The following is an 18,910-nucleotide window of genomic DNA, read 5'->3' on the forward strand; positions in this document are numbered from 1 at the left end:
AAGGAGACTGGAGTGGGTTGCTATGCCCTCCTCCAGGGGATCTTCGCAACCCAGGGATGGAACTTGGGTCTCCCACATTGCAGGCGGATTGTTTACCCTCTGAACTACCAGGGAAGCCCATGAACACTGGAGTGGGTAGCCTATCCCTTCTGCAGGGGATCTTCCCCATCCAGGAATCGAATCGGGGTCTCCTGCATTGCAGGCGGATTCTTTACTAGCTGAGCTACCAAGGAAGCCCATTAAACAGCTTGGGGAAATATAAACGGTAGATTAAATAAGTAATTTGCAAAGTAGCACGCAAGTGTGATTGGAACTTGGAAGTGAGGTTACACGTTCTGAGAGTGATGGAGAGGGGGTGGTCTCGGCGAGACAGACTGGAAGGAAATGCACTAAGATCACCCAGTATCTCCCTCTGGAAGTGAATTAAATTTTCTCCCTGCGTTCTGTATTGTGTGTGTGTGTGTGTGTGTGTGTGTGTGTGTGTGTGTTTTGCCGCGAACAACTCTTCTGTCATCAGGGGGCAAAATGTTACACTTGGAACCCCGGTCCACTTGCAGCGTCTTTTGGGTGTTTTAAGGTTCTTTTCCTTTTGGTGGAGCCACCAAACAAGAGAGAAACCCATTCGAGCTGGGGGCGGGGGGGGGCAACCACCGGTGGGTAGAAGAGAGCCGGAGGAGAGGGGCTGGTGAAGAGAAGGACCAGTGGGGTGAAGGTGGGAGCGGGCGAATAAGACCCCGGCGTGGGGATGGGAAGCTGGTGGGGGCGGGCGAACAGGCGAGCAGAAAATACTTTCCTGCGTCTAATTGGGGCAGAGATGCTGCGAGGGGCCAGCCGCGTCCCCATTGGTTCTTCGGACAATCACAGCACCTCCTGGAGCTTAGTCACTTCCTGAGCTCAGCTGCTGCGAAGAGGGCGTCACCATGATAAGTGAGTTTCTCCTTCCCATCAGGGGACGTCCTGGGCAGGGGGCGGCCCTCCCAGACCCCCACCCACCAAGGGCCAGAGGACTCGCTTCTTTCCCTCAATACTTCAACCAACTCTCTCTCTCTCCTCTCTCTCAAGAACGAGCGGCGGCCGCTGCGATCGGAGGAGGTGACTTCCCTGCGTCCCTGCATCCCTGCATCACCAGGCCTTCACCTGGCCCGGCCCGGGGATGGATGGGAGGCCTCAGAGAGCCCCCCCGCCCCCCCGCCCCCTCCACTCCCGGAGCCGCTGGGGTGACTCTTAGGGACCGAGAGCGGTATTCCCTAGGAAGACGACCCCGCGATTCCCCCACGTAGCTGCTCCTCTAGTCCTTATATGTAAAAAGCATGTAGAGAAGATTTCATTTGAAAGGGTATTTGCTGCTAAAAACAGAAGTGGTTTATTGGTTTATTTCACCCCTACACTGATAGACGACTGAGCGACTTCACTTTCGCTTTTCACTTTCATGCATTGGAGAAGGAAATGGCAACCCACTCCAGTGTTCTTGCCTGGAGAATCCCAGGGACGGGGGAGCCTGGTGGGCTGCCGTCTACAGGGTCGCACAGAGTTGGACACAACTGAAGTGACTTCGCAGTAGCAGTACACTGATACACACGCACACAGACCTGAAGCCCAGGGAGGGGTAGTGACTTCCCGGTTGTCACACAGCAAGTTAAAGACTCAAATAGGTGCCTCCCCTAAACTACTGTCCCTAGCTGGCTCCACAACTCCCCTCCCACACGTTTTTCTTTACCTTCGGACCCTTCTCCAAGCGGCTGTCTCGCATCTGCTCCCAGCAGACAGTCCCCAGAAACTGTCAAGGATCCCTAAAGGGGGGTCCACTCCCCTGAGCCCATGTCCCCGACTCCTCAAAGCTCCTCTCTCCCTGCAGCCCTGGCCGTGGCGGCAGTGCCCGCGGTGCTGGGCGCTGTGGGCTTCACGGGGGCTGGAATCGCCGCCTCCTCCTTAGCGGCCAAGATGATGTCAGCGGCCGCCGTGGCCAATGGGGGCGGAGTTGCCGCCGGCACCCTGGTGGCCACTCTCCAGTCCGTGGGTAAGGGTCCGGGCCGGATGCGGGGCGGGGGGAACAGAGGGGGCGGGGAGGGTCCGACCAGCACAAGAGTCTGCCCGAGGCTAAGCCTGCGGGAGGGCCGGTCCCTCCCCTCCAGTTTCGTGGTCCTCAATGTCCCTGGTTCTCCGTCTCTCCCTCACTGTTCTCCCTGAGTCCTGGGTGAGCCTTGCAGGCAGGAGTGGAGTGGAGGGGTGAGGGGGTCTTGGGAAAGAGAAGAAGGGAGGGATCCCAGGGTTTGTGATAGCTGGGCTCTAGGTCTTTGTTTTTGTTGTTTAATCGCTAAGTCATGACCGGCTCTTTGTGACCCCATGGACTGTAGCCCACCAGGCTCCTCTGTCCTTGGAATTTCTCAGGCAAGAATGCCAGAGTGGGTTGCCATCTCCTTCTCCAGTGGATCTTCCCAACCCAGGAATCAAACCCGCGTCTCCTGCATTGGCAGTTTCTTTACCACAGAGCCACCAGGGAAGCGTGGGCTCTGGGTCTAGCCCTGCCCAAATCTGACACCTGAGTGGCCTTGGCAGGTCCCTTCCCCTCTCTGAGCCTCAGTGGGACCTGTCGCTTTTGGGGTCTGTGGCTGACTCTCCCATGAATTCACCCCCTTCTCTCTCTCAGCCACCTCTAGCTCCCTCTGCCCAAAGCAGAGCCCTGGGGGATTCAGGACCTAGAGAAGGCATCCACGTGGGATCTCTGGGCCTCAGGCCTTCTGAGGGGGTCCCAGCCACTGCACCCTTCCTGACCTCACCCTCTTTCTGTCCCACAGGGGCAGCTGGACTCTCCACATCATCCAACATCCTCCTGGGCTCCGTTGGATCAGCTTTTGGGGCTTTGCTTGGAGGAGCCAAAAGGGCATCTCCTTCCCCTCCTCCAGGTGGATCCAGACCTGAAGGGGAGCAGCCAGGAGAAAACGTACCCCAAGTCGAGCCTCCAAAACCTCCACTCGAGCCAGAGAAGCATGAGAAATAAAGATCATCTGCAGATGTACCTCTCTGTCTTCGCTCCTTACAGCCCCTGGGCGGGGGGCGGTGGAGGGGAGTGTGAGTTGTGAACTGGAAGTTTCGATTTTTCCCCATTCTCCTAACCTGATGGGCTTCCCAGGTGACTCAGCGGTAAAGAATCCACCTGCCAATGCGGGAGACATGAGTGCAATCCCTGGGGTCAGGAAGATCCCCTGGAAAAAAGGATGTAGCAACCCACTCCTGCGTTCTTGCCTGGGAAATCCCGTGGACAGAGGAGCCTGGTGGGCTACAGTCCATAGGGTTACAGAGTCGGACATGACTTAGCGACTGAACCACCACACTCCCAACCTGTCTTCTGGTGGGGGGCAGAAGGGGGTGGGCAGCTGATCAAGCACAGTATCACTTGCTAGGAGGCTCTCGTTGGTCCCCATCTTACAGAGCATGGGCTGTATAACCCAGGGCCATTCGTGGGCCATCGGTGGGTCTCAGTCTACCACTCACTTAATGATGCTTGAGTGCTTAGTTGCTCAGTTGTATCCAATTCTTTGCAACCGCCTGGACTAAAGCCCACCAGGCCTCTCTGTCCGTAGGATTTCCCAAGCAAGAATACAGGGATGGGTTGCTATTTTCTCCTCCAGGGGATCTTCCCCACCCAGGGATCAAACCCACGTCTCCATTGGCTCCTGAATTGGTAGGTGGATTCTTTACCACTGAGCCATTTAGGAGGTCACACTCAATAGTGGGGTTGACAGAGATTCCTAGGTAGGCAGAGATGAGGGGTATCCAGGATGCATATAGAGCCACTGACCCCAGATCCCTCTGCCCTTCCTCATTAATGGACACTGGACATCCAGAGTTGATCAGGGCACTGGCCTTTCTCAGAATGCTGTGGGGAGGCTGACCAGCAGACCACCAGGACAAGGAGAGTGCCGTGTGCCAAGTGTTACAGTGGGTACCTCGAGTGGAAGAGATGTGGTCAGGAGTGGTCCCTATGCTTTGTGTCTGGAAAATTGAAGGGGAACTGGCGTTTACCAGTTCCTCCCCTGGCGACAAGAGTTCTTGGTCTCCCCTGAGACTCTGTTCCCACCCAGAGTGAGCTCTCCCTTCCAGAGAGGCCTCATTCTCTGGAGTCTCTTTAAAGGAGGAGATAATCAGTTCTAAAACTGCTGCTCCTGACCCTATGAAGAAGGAGGGGATGCTTAGGACACAGGAAGCTGGAGAGAGTGTTACTCCCCCCAACAATAAGAAAAAGCCAGAAAACTTACAAAAGCGTAACTTTCCTTGAACCCCTGAAAGAGCTGAAGAGGGGCCCACCAGATGGGCCTGAATTCTCAGGGAGGTCAGGTTCCTCCAAGGAGAGCCCTGGAGACCACCCTGGGCAGACCACAGGAGGGAGCTGAGGCCGGTGCAGGGGGGTGCAAGTTCAGCTGAAAGCCTTAACTGATGACTCAAGGGCAAGGATAGGCTTGTGTGAGTGCAGCGGGTCCTGGGGAGCTACAGTCACAAGGATGGATGCTTCAGGCCAGCCTGAAGGTTCTTCTCCCAGCGACACACTGGGTGCTCCCAAGAAAGACTGGAGGCAGGAGGACACCCAAGGAAAACATCCCTCATTGAGGCAAGACTGGCAGAGGGGAGCTGCAGCCCCACCCCCTAGGAACAAAAGCCTTATTCTGCAAGGGCAAGGAGAGTAAACTGTAGTCCGCAGAGCACAGGTGAAGATCACTGTAGACGGGAAAGAAAAAGAGAGAGGAAAAAAAAAAAAAAACCTTTCCCCCTTAAATTGGGGTGCTAAACTTTCTGGACTGGGATAGTAAGGCTCCGCCCACCACTGGGGCAGCAGGGGAAGGGGAACGGTAATCAGAAAACAGCGCCCCCAAGTCCAGGTCCACAGCGCCTGCAAAGACTGAGACCCGCTGGGGCCACAGAGAACCCCTTGGCCCTGGCCGCCAGGCGGGAAGGCCAGGGAACCCAGATGTGAAGTTGCTGGGTCACAGACGGCAGCCATAGGAACAAGAACTCCAAACCCCCAGCTGAACTCCTGATCAGATCGACCTCTTGCGCGGCAGTGCATGCGTGCTCAGTCATGCCAGACTCTGTGCGGGGGGCGCAGGGGTCGAATCTTCGTCTTCTGCATTGGCAGGTGGATTCTTTATCACTGAGCCACCTGGGAAGCCCCCTCCTCGCCCCTCCCTCTCCTCCTCCCTGTCACCTCGTGCAGGGCCCGGAATAAATCCTGGTTCACCACTCTCTCCACTTCGCTAGAGCAACAGATCCTGTGGGAGCTTTGTCCAGGTCTCCCCAGCACTGGCTCCCAGGGCCTGCCCGGTGCTCCCCACTGCCAGGCCCTGCCCCTGGGGGCTACAAGACAGGCTGGAGGTGTCAGGTGTTTCCCCCCCACCCAGAATAGCCCCCAGCCAGGGACGGGTTTTAGTTTTGGGAGATAACTCCCCACCTCCAGAGGTCACATACCAGCACATACCAGCTAAACAGATCTTCAAGAGTTAAACAATCTTGGTTATTCTTTAGCTGTTACTGTTAATGCTAACAAGTACTTGTAGCTAGACTTGCCCTTCACAAAGCTAAACAAAGCTAATTACTCTCTAACTTCAAATAAGTTGTATTCTGCCCCTGGCATTCTTCTCTCCCTACACTCTCTTGCAGCATTCTGCATTTCAAGGGGGGAAAAAAAAAGGTCAGGAGACAATACGTTTAGGGACACCAGACCCAATTCCTCAATTGCCTAAATGCTGTGGCCATTTCGAAACCTTGCAAAAGGAGAAAGAATGATGATAGTAAACCTCTCCCTATTTCCAGAGAGGGCGTGCACAGTTCTTGAGGCTCTAGCCAACTGTGTTTCCCTTTAGCGCTTCAAAAATAAATAAATAAATAAAGCTGCTCTTTTCTTTTCCCTCCAAACTCTATCTTCATATTTCCTTTCCTCATCGGCAGACAGGGAGCCAAGATCTGGGAAACGCTACCCTGCACAAAGCCACGGGTCAAGGCCCTTGAGGGCAATCACGCAAACCAGTGGACAGTCCCTAATTCTGTAGCTTGTCAGGGAAAGCCTGGCACAACTTCAGTTTCCCTTTCCTTTTCAGTTTCCTTTTCTGCTAGAAAATTCCTATTTCCAAAGTCACTCAAGAGAGTCTGGCGGAGGCTGGCTGGACAAGGCTTGTAATTGTTTAAGTGTACCCCTCCCCACCCTCAGGTCTCTTCATCACTTTGAAATTATTTGAGTTGTTATGAAAGCTATTTTATCTCCCTGAACACAAGCTGATTGCTTGAGCAGGCAGCAGGGACAGAGCTGATGGGCAGCGAGCCAGGTAAAGGCTCCAGATCTCCTGGAGATAATGCACCAAGAAAATGTGAGTTATGGAAAGAAGCCCGTCTTCAATAGCAGCCGGAGTCAGGGACTTGGGTTCATGTCTTACAGGTTCTTTCAACATCGTCTATAAAAACAGGGGCGGCAGTGTGACCTTTCTCGGAATAGTGTGTGGATTTTCTGTGATGCGTCACGCGCAGTGTCTTAACCAGAGTAAATACATTTTTACTGTTGTTTGCTGCTGCTCTTGTCCCAGTGCTTTTAGAATTGCTCTGGGGGTAAGAGACACCGAGTTTGGTCTCTGAGTCAGAAGATCCCCTGGAGGAGGAAATGCCAACCCACTCCAGTATTCTTGCCTGCAGAATCCCGTGATCAGAGGAGCCTGATGGGTTGCAGTCCATAGGGTCTCAAAGAGTCAGAGACGACTTAGCATGCATGCATGAACATGGGGGTGCTTAGGGTGCCCCAGAGGTGTCTCGGACATTGCTGGGGGGACTCAGGAGGACAGAGGGTGGGGCTCCAAAGAAACAGAAGCCCTTTCCTCCCTCCCCCAATGCAGATCCTATGGTTGTCTTGGCACTTCAGTCCGTATCCTGCCTGGGCCCGCTACCCTCCCCCCACCTCCCTTTTCCACAGTCTCAGACCAGCCATGGGGCCACTTTGGTTCCTCGAGTCTCTCGGGGGATGGGTGAGCCAGTGGTGAGGCTGTGGTTCTGTCAGAGGATGAGGATGAGTGCCCCAGGGCTGGGGGGAAAGAGGAGAGAGGGCCAGAGACGCCAGGGTTGGGGGAGGGACTTACATCCGCTTCCCTTCCATATCAGATTTCCCAGGTGTCTCAGCAGTAAAGAGTCTGTCTGAATGCAAGAGACATAAGAGACACGGGTTTGATCCCTGAGTTGGGAAGATCCCCTGGAGGAGGGCATGGCAACCCACTCCAGTATTCTTGCCTGGAGAATCCCATGGGCAGAGAAGCCTGTCGGGCTACAGTCCATAGGGGTTCAAAGAGTTGGATGACTGAGCACAAACCCTTTCATGTTTGAGCCTTCACAGATGTCGCATCATTGCAATAACAATAGAAAAGAAGTTTCTTTCCTCTCCTGAGAACAAGGGAAGTAAGGAGAACAGGGAGCAGGCTAGAGGAGAAACGTAAACAGGCCTGAAAGAGTTAATCAGCCCCACTTTTAATAGTTACTAATCTGTAGTGTCTGACTCAATCTGTCCTTCAGAAAGCTAACCTATCACCCCGGTACTATGTAAACCCGGGGTCCCCAAATCTCTGGGGTCTAATGCTTGATGATCTGAGGTGGAGCTGATGTAACAATAATAGAAATAAAGTACACAATAAATGTAATGCACTTTAATCATCTCCAAACCATCACCCACCCCATTGGCCCATGGAAAACTTGTCTTCCATGTAAACCATCCCTGGTGCCATAAAGGCTGGGGACAGCTCATGTAAGTTATATCCTGCACTTGGTATTTGCTTTCTTTGCACTCTCTTATCTGATCTGATAGCAAATCACCCCTTATAGCTGTTTGTATTTCAGAAAGAAGGTCACAGGTCAATAACCCAGAGATAAATGGATCCAATTACTGGGCTGCCTGACACCAGCTGTGACTGTTTTGAAATAATTCAAGAAGAACAATGCAAGACATTCATTACTTTGAGCCAATCGTTTACCCTAAAACCACAAGACCCAGGCTACATCAGTTCAGTTCAGTTCAGTCACTCAGTCGTGTCCAAGTCTTTGCAACCCCATGGACTGCAGCACGCCAGGCCTCGCTGTCCATCACCAACTCCCAGAGTTTATTCACACTCATGTCCATTGAGTCAGTGATGCCATTCAACCAACCATCTCATCCTCTGTGGTCCCCTTCTCCTGCCTTCAATCTTTCCCAGCATCAGGGTCTTTTCCAGGGAGTCAGTTCTTCACATCAGTTGGCCAAAGTATTGGAGTTTCAGCTTCAGCCATCAGTCCTTCCAATGAATATTCAAGGTTCATTTCCTTTAGGATGGAGTAGTTTGATCTCCTTGCAGTCCAAGGGACTCTCAAGAGTTTTCTCCAACACCACAGTTCAAAAGCATCAACTCTTCGGTGCTCAGCTTTCTTTATACATAACTTCTTTAAATTTAAACTCTACATAGGAGGAGGGCACAGCTCTTGAGGCGATAGCCTGCTGTGTTCTCCCATTGCCTGGTAGAGGAATAAAGCCATCTTTCGATTTCCTCCAAACTCTATCTCCGTATTTCTTTTTTTTTAATTGAGATATAGCTGATTAGCAATGTGATAGTTTCAGGTGAACAGTGAAAGGTCTCAGCCATACATACACATGTATCCGTTCTCCCGCAAACTCCCCTGCTATCCAGGCTGCCATATAACCTTGAGCAGAGTTCCATGTGCTATACAGTAAGTCCTTGTTGGCTATCCATTTTAAATATAGCAGTGTGTACGTGTCCATCCCAAACTCCCTAACTATCCCTTTCCCTCAACCTTTCCTGCTGGCAACCATGTTTGTTCTCTGTGAGTCTGTTTTGTACATAAATTCATTTGTGTATTTTCTTTTCAGTTTGCACATATAAGGGATGTCACGTGATCTCTCTCCTTCTCCGTCTGATTTCACTCAGTGTGACAATCTCTAGGTCCATTGATGTTGCTGCAAATGACATCATTTCATAATTTTTAATGGCTGAGTGTATGTGTACATCTTCTTTATCCATTCCTCTGTCAGTGGACACTTAGGTTGCTTCCATGTCTTGACTTTTAAACAGTGCTGCAATGAACATTGAGGTGCATGTATCCTTTAGGATCATGTTTTTCTGTCTCTTCAGCATCAGCGGACAAGGAGTCAGGAATTTGGCAACACCATGGCAGGCTTTGCCACAGGAGTGGCTCTCGTCAACTTGGAGACTGCACGAGGTCTGGATGAACCTTTCAACAGGCATCTCCTTCCAGATGTCAGAACATGAGCAATTTCTTTTCTTGGGCTGGTCTGATTCCCAATCCTCCCTCCGTTTTGGATTTTGTAGGCTAGCTACAGCATTCTCAGTTCCTGTCAATGAGGAAGATGGAGGGTCTCAACCCATGTAAGGAGACTCTCATTCTCAGTTTGAAGCTCCGGGTGCCTCCTGGCCCAGGGACCTCACCTCACCAAAATGAAACTTCCAGGAGTCTGCCAGAGGGGACTAGCTGGGGGCCTGCCTGCTTCCTAAATAGACTTTCAGCCAGCCCTCTTGCTGCCAGTCCACCTTATTGCCAACCTGCAGTAGCACACACCACTCTGATGTCCAAGGTTCTGGAGTCCTAAGGGCATAGTTGCCTCTTTTTCCCTTTATCCACTGACACCCTAAGATTCAACTTTGTTGGGACTGCCAAGTGGAGCCCCAGGTCTGTGTGATTTCTGCCTCCTAAATTATGTTACTGTCATCTTCTCTCCCAGCCTGTTTTTTGATATGGGTTTAAGCCTATCTTTAGTCCTTTCCTGTTGTTTTAGTGGGATTTTGAGAAGGAACAGGTAAAAGTAACTTTCTTTATTGGGTTGATTTCTCTATTACTTGCGATCAAAAGATTCCCCCGTGTTCATGAGAGTATACGTTTGCTTATTGTAAAAGAAGCCCTCTTGACCTAAACATGAGCGGTTTCTTTCTCTGTTACTCAGTCACATAAGAGCCGGAATGGTGGTTCAGCTCAGGGAGGCCCAGACTCCTGCAGTCTTGTTGCTCTGCCTTCCTCAAAATGCTGCTGTCATCTGCAAGGTGGAGGATGGTCATCCCCCCTGACGACAGCAGAGCCCATGGGAAGAGGCCAAGGGGCAAGGCAAAGCCCCCCACTCCCCTTAAGGGCATGCCCAGAAAGTTGCATACATTTCCACTCACTTCCCACTGGCCAGACCCAGTGCTGTGAGCGCTTCACTGCAAGAGGACTGAGAATGCAGTCCTTGGCTGGGAATCATGTACCAACCAAAGATCAGGGCTCTGATTTTTGCCAGCAGGAAAGAGTAGTCCTCTGCCATGTTGATGAAGACAGGAAGCCATCCTAGCTAGATTCCCACAGTGGGAATTTGCCTTGCCTCCTCATGCCCTACTGGAACTGTACAACTCCGACGGGACTCAAACCCAGCCAAAACCCAAGTTGGGACTTGAATCCACTGTCTTTTAATCAAGATCACACACCTGGTCTCAGGACTTAAGGAAGCTCGGGTTCCTTATATTTCAGCACAGAAGGAATTCGGCAAGAGGCAAAGTGATAGGTAACAATGGATTTATTTAGAGAGAGACATATTCAATAGACAGACTATGGGCTCTCTCAGAAGGCAAGAAGCTGTGAAATATGGGGTGGTCAATTTTTTAAAAAAATTTTACTTATTTATGACTGTGCTGGGTCTTCACTGCTGTTTGGGGGCTTTCTCTAGTTGCTGTGAGCAGGGGCTACTCTGCTTGTTGGGAACTGAGATCCTGGCAGGCTGCTGATGGCTCCAAGGAGAGGGTGTTCAGCGGGTGTCGGGCCTGTGATAGGGTCACAGTCATATTGAAAACCCTTCAGCATTTCTCCAAAACCCTCCGGGTAGAATTCAAGCTCCCCTTCCCCAGTATGCCTACTATGGTCTGAATGTTTGTACCCCTCTGAGAAATGGAGCATTTCCTGCCATATCAATAAACAAGGATGTCACAGTCGTCAGTGATTCCAGCCCTCCAGGGCAGCTAGGAAGGAGAAGGATACCTGCTCCGTCTGGCCTCATTCAGGCTGCAGCCCGTCCCTACAGTGAGCACTGAGGAACTTGAGATGTGAAAAACAGAGGAGACTGGCCCCAGATAGCTGAGATGCATATGAAACAGATGATTTCAGTGAGCCCAGACGCTTGCATCTTCCCATAACATTGAAAAGCCCCATGCACAGAAAAGCACTAAATTTCTTAACTTGAGATATCTCGTTTCCTTTAATTCACAACAATACTTCTGATGTTCAGACTACCTCCCCTCTGTTACAAGCTTCTATGTAACCTGATTCCTCCCCTCACCTTCTCGGGGCAGTTCTCTCAGAGTTACTTGAGATGCTGTCTCCTGGGCTTGAAGTCCTAAAATTGCCACCAAATAAAACCCAACTCTCAACTTTTAGGTTCTGACTTTTTAAAGCTGACAATGTCTTTATAAAAGAGGCCATAGAGTGCTCTTCTGCCCCTGCCATCATGTGAGGATCCAGAGAAAACTCAGTCACCTAGGAACCGATATCTGCTGTAGCCTAGATCTCTGATTTCCCAGCCTCTAGTACTATGAGAAATAAATTTCCATTGTTTATAAGCTGCCCATTTGATAGTGTTTTTGTTACAGCAGCCTGAACGGACTAAGACAGTACTGTTCTGTGCTTCCTTCTGGGCATGCCCAGAGCCCTGGGCTGGCCCGTGGTGTCATCAGAGGCCAGCATCAGCGGACCAATGCCTGGTGGTCCATCCACCCAGCCACTAGGAGTGCTGCCTTGGGAAGGCCAAATTCCCTAGCACCAAGCCCAGTGCCTCTCCAACAGCACATGCTCAAAGATTTCGTAGCAAGGAGGACTGAATCAACCCCTAAGTGAATTTTCTGATGTTTTGGAATGGAACCCATCCTGCTGATAAGGAGTTTCTAAAAGGCCTTATACTGGGGTGAGAAGGGTAGTTAGGGACCAAGGCCCTGAAGCGGAAAGATCAGTGCGGTGTGCTAAGTCACTTCAGTCGTAAATGGCTCTTTGTAACCCTATGGACTGTAGCCTGCCAGGCTTCTCTGTCCATGGGATTTCCCAGCAAGAATACAGGAGTGGGTTGCCATTTCCTCCTCCAGGGGAATCTTCGCAAGCCAGGGATTGAACCCGCATCTCTTATGTCTCCTGCATTGCCAGGCGGGTTCTTTACCACTAGCGCCACTAGCTGGGAAGTCAGGCCCCTCTGACAAACTAGGTTTCTTTTCTAGCTGTTGGGGGAGAAGAAAAGCCAAAACACCGGACTTTGTCTTCGGAAGGAAGCGGTGACATCCTGAGGTCCTTGCTTTCTGAGCCTGAGGCAGGCCACTTAGGAAACAGCTATGGGTAGGGTGCCTGCAAATGAAGCTCCAAAGAGGGAGCGCCCTTGCATTCCATTCCTGACTTTGCACAGGCACTGTGCCTAACACCCACCCTAGCTGAGACCTTGGAGTTTATTTAAATGAGCTCCCCAAATAGAGAAGGGTCAATGCAGACCCAGAGTGGAGGTGACCCCTTGGGGTCACACACAGCCCTAAGCCAGGCAGGGGGAACCTCCAGTCTTCACATTTAGACTCAGTCCAACTCTGGGCACCCCAACACCATGTCACTCTAAGAGTGGTGAGCCTTCCCCCCAAATGACTTCAGGCCAACAAGAAAGAAGGGACCCAGAGGCGTGGCACAACTCATTTTGTTTTGTTTCCACAACTCGTTTTTATTTCTCATTTTCCTCTGGGGGTGCAGCGTTTGGCACTTGTCACCCCAGGTCTGGGTCCCTCACTGCATCAGGCTGGCGGGCAGGACCCCACCTGATCCTCTTCTCTGCCGAGGGAGCGACAGGGGACTGTTACAGGCCCACCAGTTTGGACACGAGGGTGGACCCAGCGATGCCCACCAGCAGTTTGGATGACAGGCAGAGTCCACTTGCTCCTGGGGGAGAAGCAGAGGGTGAGTAGAGTGGGGTGGGCAGGCTCGGGGGCGTCAGGCCCAGAGATCCCACCCTGAACCCTCCTCTTTTTCCCCAGCCCCTAAGGATCTCTGTTTGCGGGAGTGCTGCTGCAGGCAGGTACTCAAAGGCATGAACTCCGGTGATGAAGTCAAGAGCTGGGAGCTGCCTCCCACTCCAGGGAAGAAAGCTGAACCCCAGGTGGGACAGAGATGCTCCAGCTAACCCAGAAAATCTGCTTTGGGCGGAGTCAGCCTGATCCCAGAACAGCTGCAGGCCAGAGCATCTTCCCTCCTTCCTATATCTGCTTCAGAGAAACCCAGAGAGAGAGAGGGACCACGGAGGCAATACTAAGGGACAGGCAGACTGGGGCTTACTGGGGCTGAGGTCAGGGCCAGAGGCACTGAGGCTCCGAGGTTCCTGTCCTTCTCCCTCAGCTCTACGAGCAAGCCATGCGGGGGACACTTACCCACGGACTGGAGCGTGGCCACCAGGCTGCCGGCGGCAACTCCACCCCCATTGGCGATGGCAGATATTGACATCATCTTGGCCGCCAAGGAGGAGGCAGTGATTCCTGCACTGGTGAAGCCCACCGCGCTAAGCACCATGGGCACAGCCGCCACGGTGGAAGCTGAACAGGGAGAGGAGCTAGGATGAGGGGGTGATGGATATCCCCCTCCAAACATACACATGACATCAAGCCTGGGGGGCTTTGGGAGGTCTGGAGAAGGTTAAGTCTGAGCTTGGGAGAGACTCCAGGAGGCGTGGTCAGCAGTCAGGAGTCCAGGGAAGCCCCAGCTGATGGGGAAAGCAGAGGGAAGGGCTGTGGGGTCGCCGGGAGCACGGTGCTGGCTCTCAGCAGGACCTTCCTCGGGAAAGGGCTCAGTTTCTGCCTTAGTAAGATGCCGGAACTGGGGAGGGGGAGGGGGACATTTGCAAGCTTCCTGTCTTTGCTGAGGAAATCTTTAAGCAAATTTTACCGAGGGCCCAGCATAAAGCAAGGAACACATTCTGAGCCCCACTTGAGTCCCAACTCTGGGCCTCCATGGCATAGCTGCAGAGCCCTTGGAAGCCAGAGCCATTGGGCTTCTCAGTGCATCTCGTGTGTCCAAACTGTGCACATGTGTCATCCTGCGTAGTCCTCACGGTAACCCTGAAAGAGCAGGCTTGGCATGTCTTTCACGAGGAAAGCTGAGCGCAGAGGATTTCAAAGCCACATCCAAGGTCACACGGTAAAGGGTCTGCAAGAAACCTGGGCCCCGGGGGCTGCCTCCACACGAGTTTCCATGGAAACTCCTCATTCTCATTCCAGGGCCTCCTCCCCTACCATGGACAGGAGGCCTGGGGCAGGCTGGGGCAGGTACAAGGCCAGTACCAGGGCCTGGGGACAGACAAGGGCAAGCCTGGCCTGGCAGAGACTCACCTCCGCCCACCACAGCTGCAGCAGCCTTGGCTGGAAACCAAAAGAACATTCTGTGAATTGACCTACACTGGCCACCACCCCTCCACTCCCTGAGCCCACAGTCCACCTACTCGGAGGGGGCTGCCCCAGCCTGGGAGACACAGGAAGGAAGGAACCTGCCTGCTTCACCCAGAGAAGTGGGATTTCCTAAGAAGCGGCTCTCTGGGCCCTGATGTTAGTTCATCTGAAAGAGGGTCAGTATTTTATGAATGTGGAGTGAAAATGTTAGTCACTCAGTTGTGTCCGACTCTTTGCAACCCCATGGACTGTAGCCTGCCAGGCTCCTCTGTCCATGGAAATCTCCAGGCAAGAATACCAAAGTGGGTAGCCATTCCCTTCTCTATGGAATTTTCTGACCCAGGGATTGAACCCAGTTCTCCTGCACTGCAAGCAGATTCTTTACCAACTAAGCCACCAGGGAAGTCCTTGAGTGTGGAAGTCAGAGGTATTATATGACCTTCTCCAATCATCCAGAGAAAGCTCTTCAGACAGCAGTAAATCCTCACATAGAGAGACATGTTTCAGTTTGCAGGACTTAACTGAAATCTGGGCAAACACTGTTGAATGCTTGAGTGCTACTTGAGAACAGTGCTGGAACGCCTTGAATGCTCCTGATTCTTCAAGGCCACACCTGTTGCCTCCTCCTCTGGAAGGCTGCCCCAGACTCTCCCAATCAGAACCATCCTTGCTTTCCTGTGGCTGGAGCCATTCACAGCACGGGACCATGGTTCCCTGAAACAGAGTTCCTGGAACTCCCTGGCAGAGGTCCTAGCCTGTGGCAGCCATAGAAGCCAAGACTGCAATCTTTGGGGCCAGTGGGGACCAGGAGTTCTAAAAACAGCAAGGTGTGCAGGAGTGAGCTCAGCCAACCTCCCAAGAAGAGAGCTTTGGGGTGGCAGTTAAGCAAGTAAAGAAGGTATGAAAATCAAACCCTAAGTGACCAGTAGAGCTTCCCTGGTGGCTCAGTGGTAAGGCATCTGCCTGCCAATGCAGGAGATGTGGGTTTGGTCCCTGGGTTGGGCAGATACTTTGGAGAAGGAAATGGCAACCCACTTCCATATTCTTGCCTGGAAAATCCCATGGACAGAGGAGCTTGGTGGGCCCCAGGCCATGGGGTTGCAAAAGAGTCGGACATGACTGAGCGATTAAACAACAACAAAGTGACCAGTGAGCCACCTGGCTGGGGTATGGAACTGGAGACTCAAGGATCGAGAGCCCATTAGAGTGTTTGAAGCTCAGTGTTACTGTTAGGGAGGAGAGAGGACGACAAGCGTGGCGTGCCTGGGCCCCGAAGCACAGACAGTCCAGAGGAGAGGGTGCTGTGTCTCTTATGGCCTGTCTGCTGGGCTCACCCAGTGGATACCCTCGGGGAGAGGGGCCTGGCCCTTCTGGGCTTTTCAGAACCTCCTCTGCCCCGAGGCTTCCTCCCAGGCCTAGGCCCCTACATTTCTATTCTATTTCCTGTCCCAAGCTCGGATGCAGCCATCCACCCCACCTCCCAGCCCAGGGCCCTTGGACAATGGTTCCTTCATTTGTAAATAAGAGGCCATATCATCATCCTCTGGGGTTGTTATGAGAATTAAATGAATTGCCAAATGCCAAGTGCTAACCTTAGAATATCACAGCATTTGATAAATAGTAGTTTTGATTATTTCATCTTATGAATTGCTTCTCATACGCTGAGGAGTCCTCTTATTTCTGATCAAAAGGAAGGATTACCAGCTGTGGCCAAGGTCCTAACTTTCTTGTCCCACTCCCGTGCTGAGTGGGAGTCCAAGGAGGGGTATGTATCACTCAGGGCTAGTTACCTCCTACTGGCAAAGTGCTCAGGGCCGCAGCGGGGGATCCGAGCAGGAAGGAGCCTTTCAGCGTCCCCACCAAGGATCCCAGGGTAGACGTGGCCCCCGCCAGGGCAGTGCTGGATGGCAGAGTGAGCCCTGAGAAAGAACAGAGGGTGAATGCACAGGAGTCAGAGGTCAGAGGTCAGGCCGCCCTGTCCCACTGCCACTTCCATCTTGTACTATTTGCATTGGCAGAGGGGGAGCGATCCCGGGGGTCCACCCCAGGGCACAGAAAGGTGGGTGATGGCGGGTGCGCATGGGAGCACTTCGTGTAGCAGCTGGAAGCAAGGGGCACAGGCTCACCTATCGACCTGATGGGCTCAAAAGCAAAGTTCTCGGGGTGGGGTTGGGGGGATAGCGATAAAATGAGATATTCCACACACTCTTCTATGCGTAAATTAAAAAGCGTGCAAACAAAAAGCAACACCTATTTTGCAAAAATGTAGATGAAAAACACTGGAAATAGAACTGCCATACAACCCAGCAATCCCACTGCTGGGCATACACACCGAGGAAACCAGAATTGAAAGAGACACGTGTACCCCAATGTTCATCGCAGCACTGTTTATAATAGCCAGGACATGGAAGCAACCTAGATGTCCATCAGCAGATGAATGGATAAGAAAGCTGTGGTACATATACACAATGGAGTATTACTCAGCCATTAAAAAGAATACATTTGAATCAGTTCTAATGAGGTGGATGAAACTGGAGCCTATTATACAGAGTGAAGTAAGCCAGAAAGAAAAACACCAATACAGTATACTAACGCATATATATGGAATTTAGAAAGATGGTAACGACAACCCTGTATGTGAGACAGCAAAAGAGACACAGGTGTATAGAACAGTCTTTTGGACTCTGTGGGAGAGGGAGAGGGGAGATGATTTGGGAGAATGGCATTAAAACATGTATAATATCATATAAAAATAATTTAAACTATTTAGAAACACTATGGTATAAGTTAGATGAAAGAGCAAAAATAAATAAATAAAATTAAAAAAAAGAAAAGCAGACGCACGTTCAACATATTAGAAAGGTTGACTTGGGGAGGGGGAATTGCAGACAAAAGGCAAGATAAAAAGCGAGACTAATAAAACCAAAGATGGGGCTTGCAAGAAGGAAATGGACCTGAATTGAAGAATTCTGTTCAAATCAATGCTCTGGATTTGAAACCTAGCAGGACAAACTTACAAAAAGCTGGCTGGTCACTGAGGTAAAACATAAAGGAGTTAAATTCTAGGGGTGTATCCCTGGGGAAATGAGAGCCTGAGAATGGGTCCCAGCCACAGGGTCCCTTAGTCTAGATGGGAGAGGCAAGGGATCCAGATCGCTGGTACCACCACCCCACCTCCCCCATGTCCCGCATGTTAGAGTCCTGCCTCCCTCTGGCCCTTCTCAGAGAGAAAGCCAGGGCAGATGCCCAAGGGGAAGGACAGGGGAGGGAGACGGGCTGAGGGTGATGCCACTCTCCCCACCCCAGGCTCCTAGAGCAGGACCCTGTGTGCTCCCTGGCGACCCGACACCCGGCCCCCTACCAGTCCCTAGCAGGAACACTCACCCAGCGAAGGAAGTCCTGCCAAGACGCTGCTGGAGGCCGCCCCGCCCACTTTGGCCAGGCTCCCTGCAGACAGTATCTTGGAAGCCAGGTTAGAGGCTAAGAGGACAGCCTTGGTGAATTCCATGGCACCAAAACTGACCAGCACCAAACCTGCCGAAAGAGTGGAACCTGGATGGGGGATAGTGACACCAGAACTGGGGACATGCCCACTGCCCTGGAAAATCTCAAGGGGCTCCAGCGGGGAGAGAGGCTGCTCTGAGCTTGTGGAGAATGCGGGCTTGGGAAGGGCCCAAAGATATGGTGTTGGGGTGACAGAGTGAGGGGAAGGCAGATGGGGGAGGTGGAAGGAGATTTTACTTCCTGAGGTGGTCTGCTTCCCTCCTCCCAAAACTCACGTTTCTAGAACGCCCTTAAACCTCCATGGAGCCATTTAAAAGGTGCCAGAATTAGGAAATCAGAAACAATCACGTTTTTAAGGCATATGCCACGGGTCAAGTTGGTCAAGCTCTTGTTCTCATGCCCTCTCCTTACTAACTCAACGAGAAGAAGGAAATTATCATCCCCATTTTATGATGAGAAAACCCTGGCACAGAGAGGGTAAGTGACTCATCCAAGGTCACACAGCTTTGCTTGGCAAAGTACATGGGAACTGATACAGGTCTCGGGGCTTCCAAAGCATGGGCTTGGAGTGGCACTGATTTGCTTCCTCCTATTGCTTGTCTCTTCGCCTGCCCATCTCACCCCCACCCAGCCTCAAGCCTTGAGGGTCACTCGGGCACGGATGAGGCTCACTGCTCCCAGAGTCCAAGAGCCCAGGGACAGGTAGAGGTTTAAGTCCCTTCCCTCTGGAGACCCAGCTTCTCTGACTGCAGCCGCCCAGATGAGATTCCCCAGTGGATCCACAGGGGTCTCCCCTACAGTCACCAGGCCCACCAGCTCCCTGAGGGTGGGGGCCGCAGGAAGGAGCAGCCCCTGCCCACCCCTCCCTGCCTTACCCAGCAGAGCAGACTTTCTGAAGACGTGGACCAGAACCAGGACCTGGACCTGATCTCGAGCTTGGCTGAGTTCAGGGAAGATCT

General features: G+C 52.1%; 2 protein-coding genes across 9 annotated transcripts; one reads left to right on the top strand and one right to left on the bottom strand.

The window, feature by feature from the left end:
- The first annotated feature begins 503 nt into the window (after positions 1 to 503).
- On the top strand, positions 504 to 3,016 carry IFI27L2 (interferon alpha inducible protein 27 like 2). The gene is made up of 4 exons (XM_086363121.1): positions 504 to 927; positions 1,063 to 1,092; positions 1,856 to 2,017; positions 2,796 to 3,016. Exons 1-4 carry the CDS (start codon positions 921 to 923, stop codon positions 2,996 to 2,998), a joined length of 402 nt encoding a protein of 133 aa, XP_086219247.1. The 5' UTR covers positions 504 to 920; the 3' UTR covers positions 2,999 to 3,016.
- Positions 3,017 to 10,557: 7,541 nt separating this feature from the next.
- Positions 10,558 to 18,910, bottom strand: LOC147349084 (interferon alpha-inducible protein 27-like protein 1). Of its 8 annotated transcripts, none has more exons than XM_086363112.1 (6): positions 18,827 to 18,910; positions 17,832 to 17,981; positions 16,238 to 16,366; positions 14,391 to 14,420; positions 13,437 to 13,598; positions 10,558 to 10,817 (listed from the first exon to the last, which is right to left on the bottom strand). In XM_086363112.1, the coding sequence occupies exons 2-6, from the start codon at positions 17,953 to 17,955 to the stop codon at positions 10,720 to 10,722; spliced, it is 543 nt and encodes a 180-aa protein (XP_086219238.1). In that variant the 5' UTR covers positions 17,956 to 17,981; positions 18,827 to 18,910; the 3' UTR covers positions 10,558 to 10,719. The 8 variants fall into 8 exon arrangements, with proteins under 8 accessions (XP_086219238.1, XP_086219239.1, XP_086219242.1 ...); XM_086363113.1 differs by having other exon boundaries at positions 17,832 to 17,999; XM_086363114.1 differs by lacking the exon at positions 10,558 to 10,817 and adding an exon at positions 12,711 to 12,951.

This window comes from Bos grunniens, chromosome 21 (genome assembly GCF_055505025.1).
Source record: "Bos grunniens cultivar Pamir isolate PY7600 chromosome 21, Bosgru_T2T1.0, whole genome shotgun sequence".
Classification (NCBI taxonomy): Eukaryota; Metazoa; Chordata; class Mammalia; order Artiodactyla; family Bovidae; genus Bos; species Bos grunniens.

Bases quoted from the DNA above. Each gene is read 5' to 3' on its own strand.
- IFI27L2 (XM_086363121.1), top strand. The intron at 1,093-1,855 runs GTGACTTCCCTG...CTCTCCCTGCAG, and splicing joins GGCCGCTGCGATCGGAGGAG to CCCTGGCCGTGGCGGCAGTG. The intron at 2,018-2,795 runs GTAAGGGTCCGG...TCTGTCCCACAG, and splicing joins GGCCACTCTCCAGTCCGTGG to GGGCAGCTGGACTCTCCACA.
- LOC147349084 (XM_086363112.1), bottom strand. From the start codon at position 17,955: ATGGAATTCACCAAGGCTGTCCTCTTAGCCTCTAACCTGGCTTCCAAG. The intron at 16,367-17,831 runs GTGAGTGTTCCT...GTTCTTTCTCAG, and splicing joins GGCAGGACTTCCTTCGCTGG to GGCTCACTCTGCCATCCAGC. The intron at 10,818-13,436 runs GTAAGTGTCCCC...ACCCTATCACAG, and splicing joins GGCCACGCTCCAGTCCGTGG to GCCCGACACCCGCTGAACAC.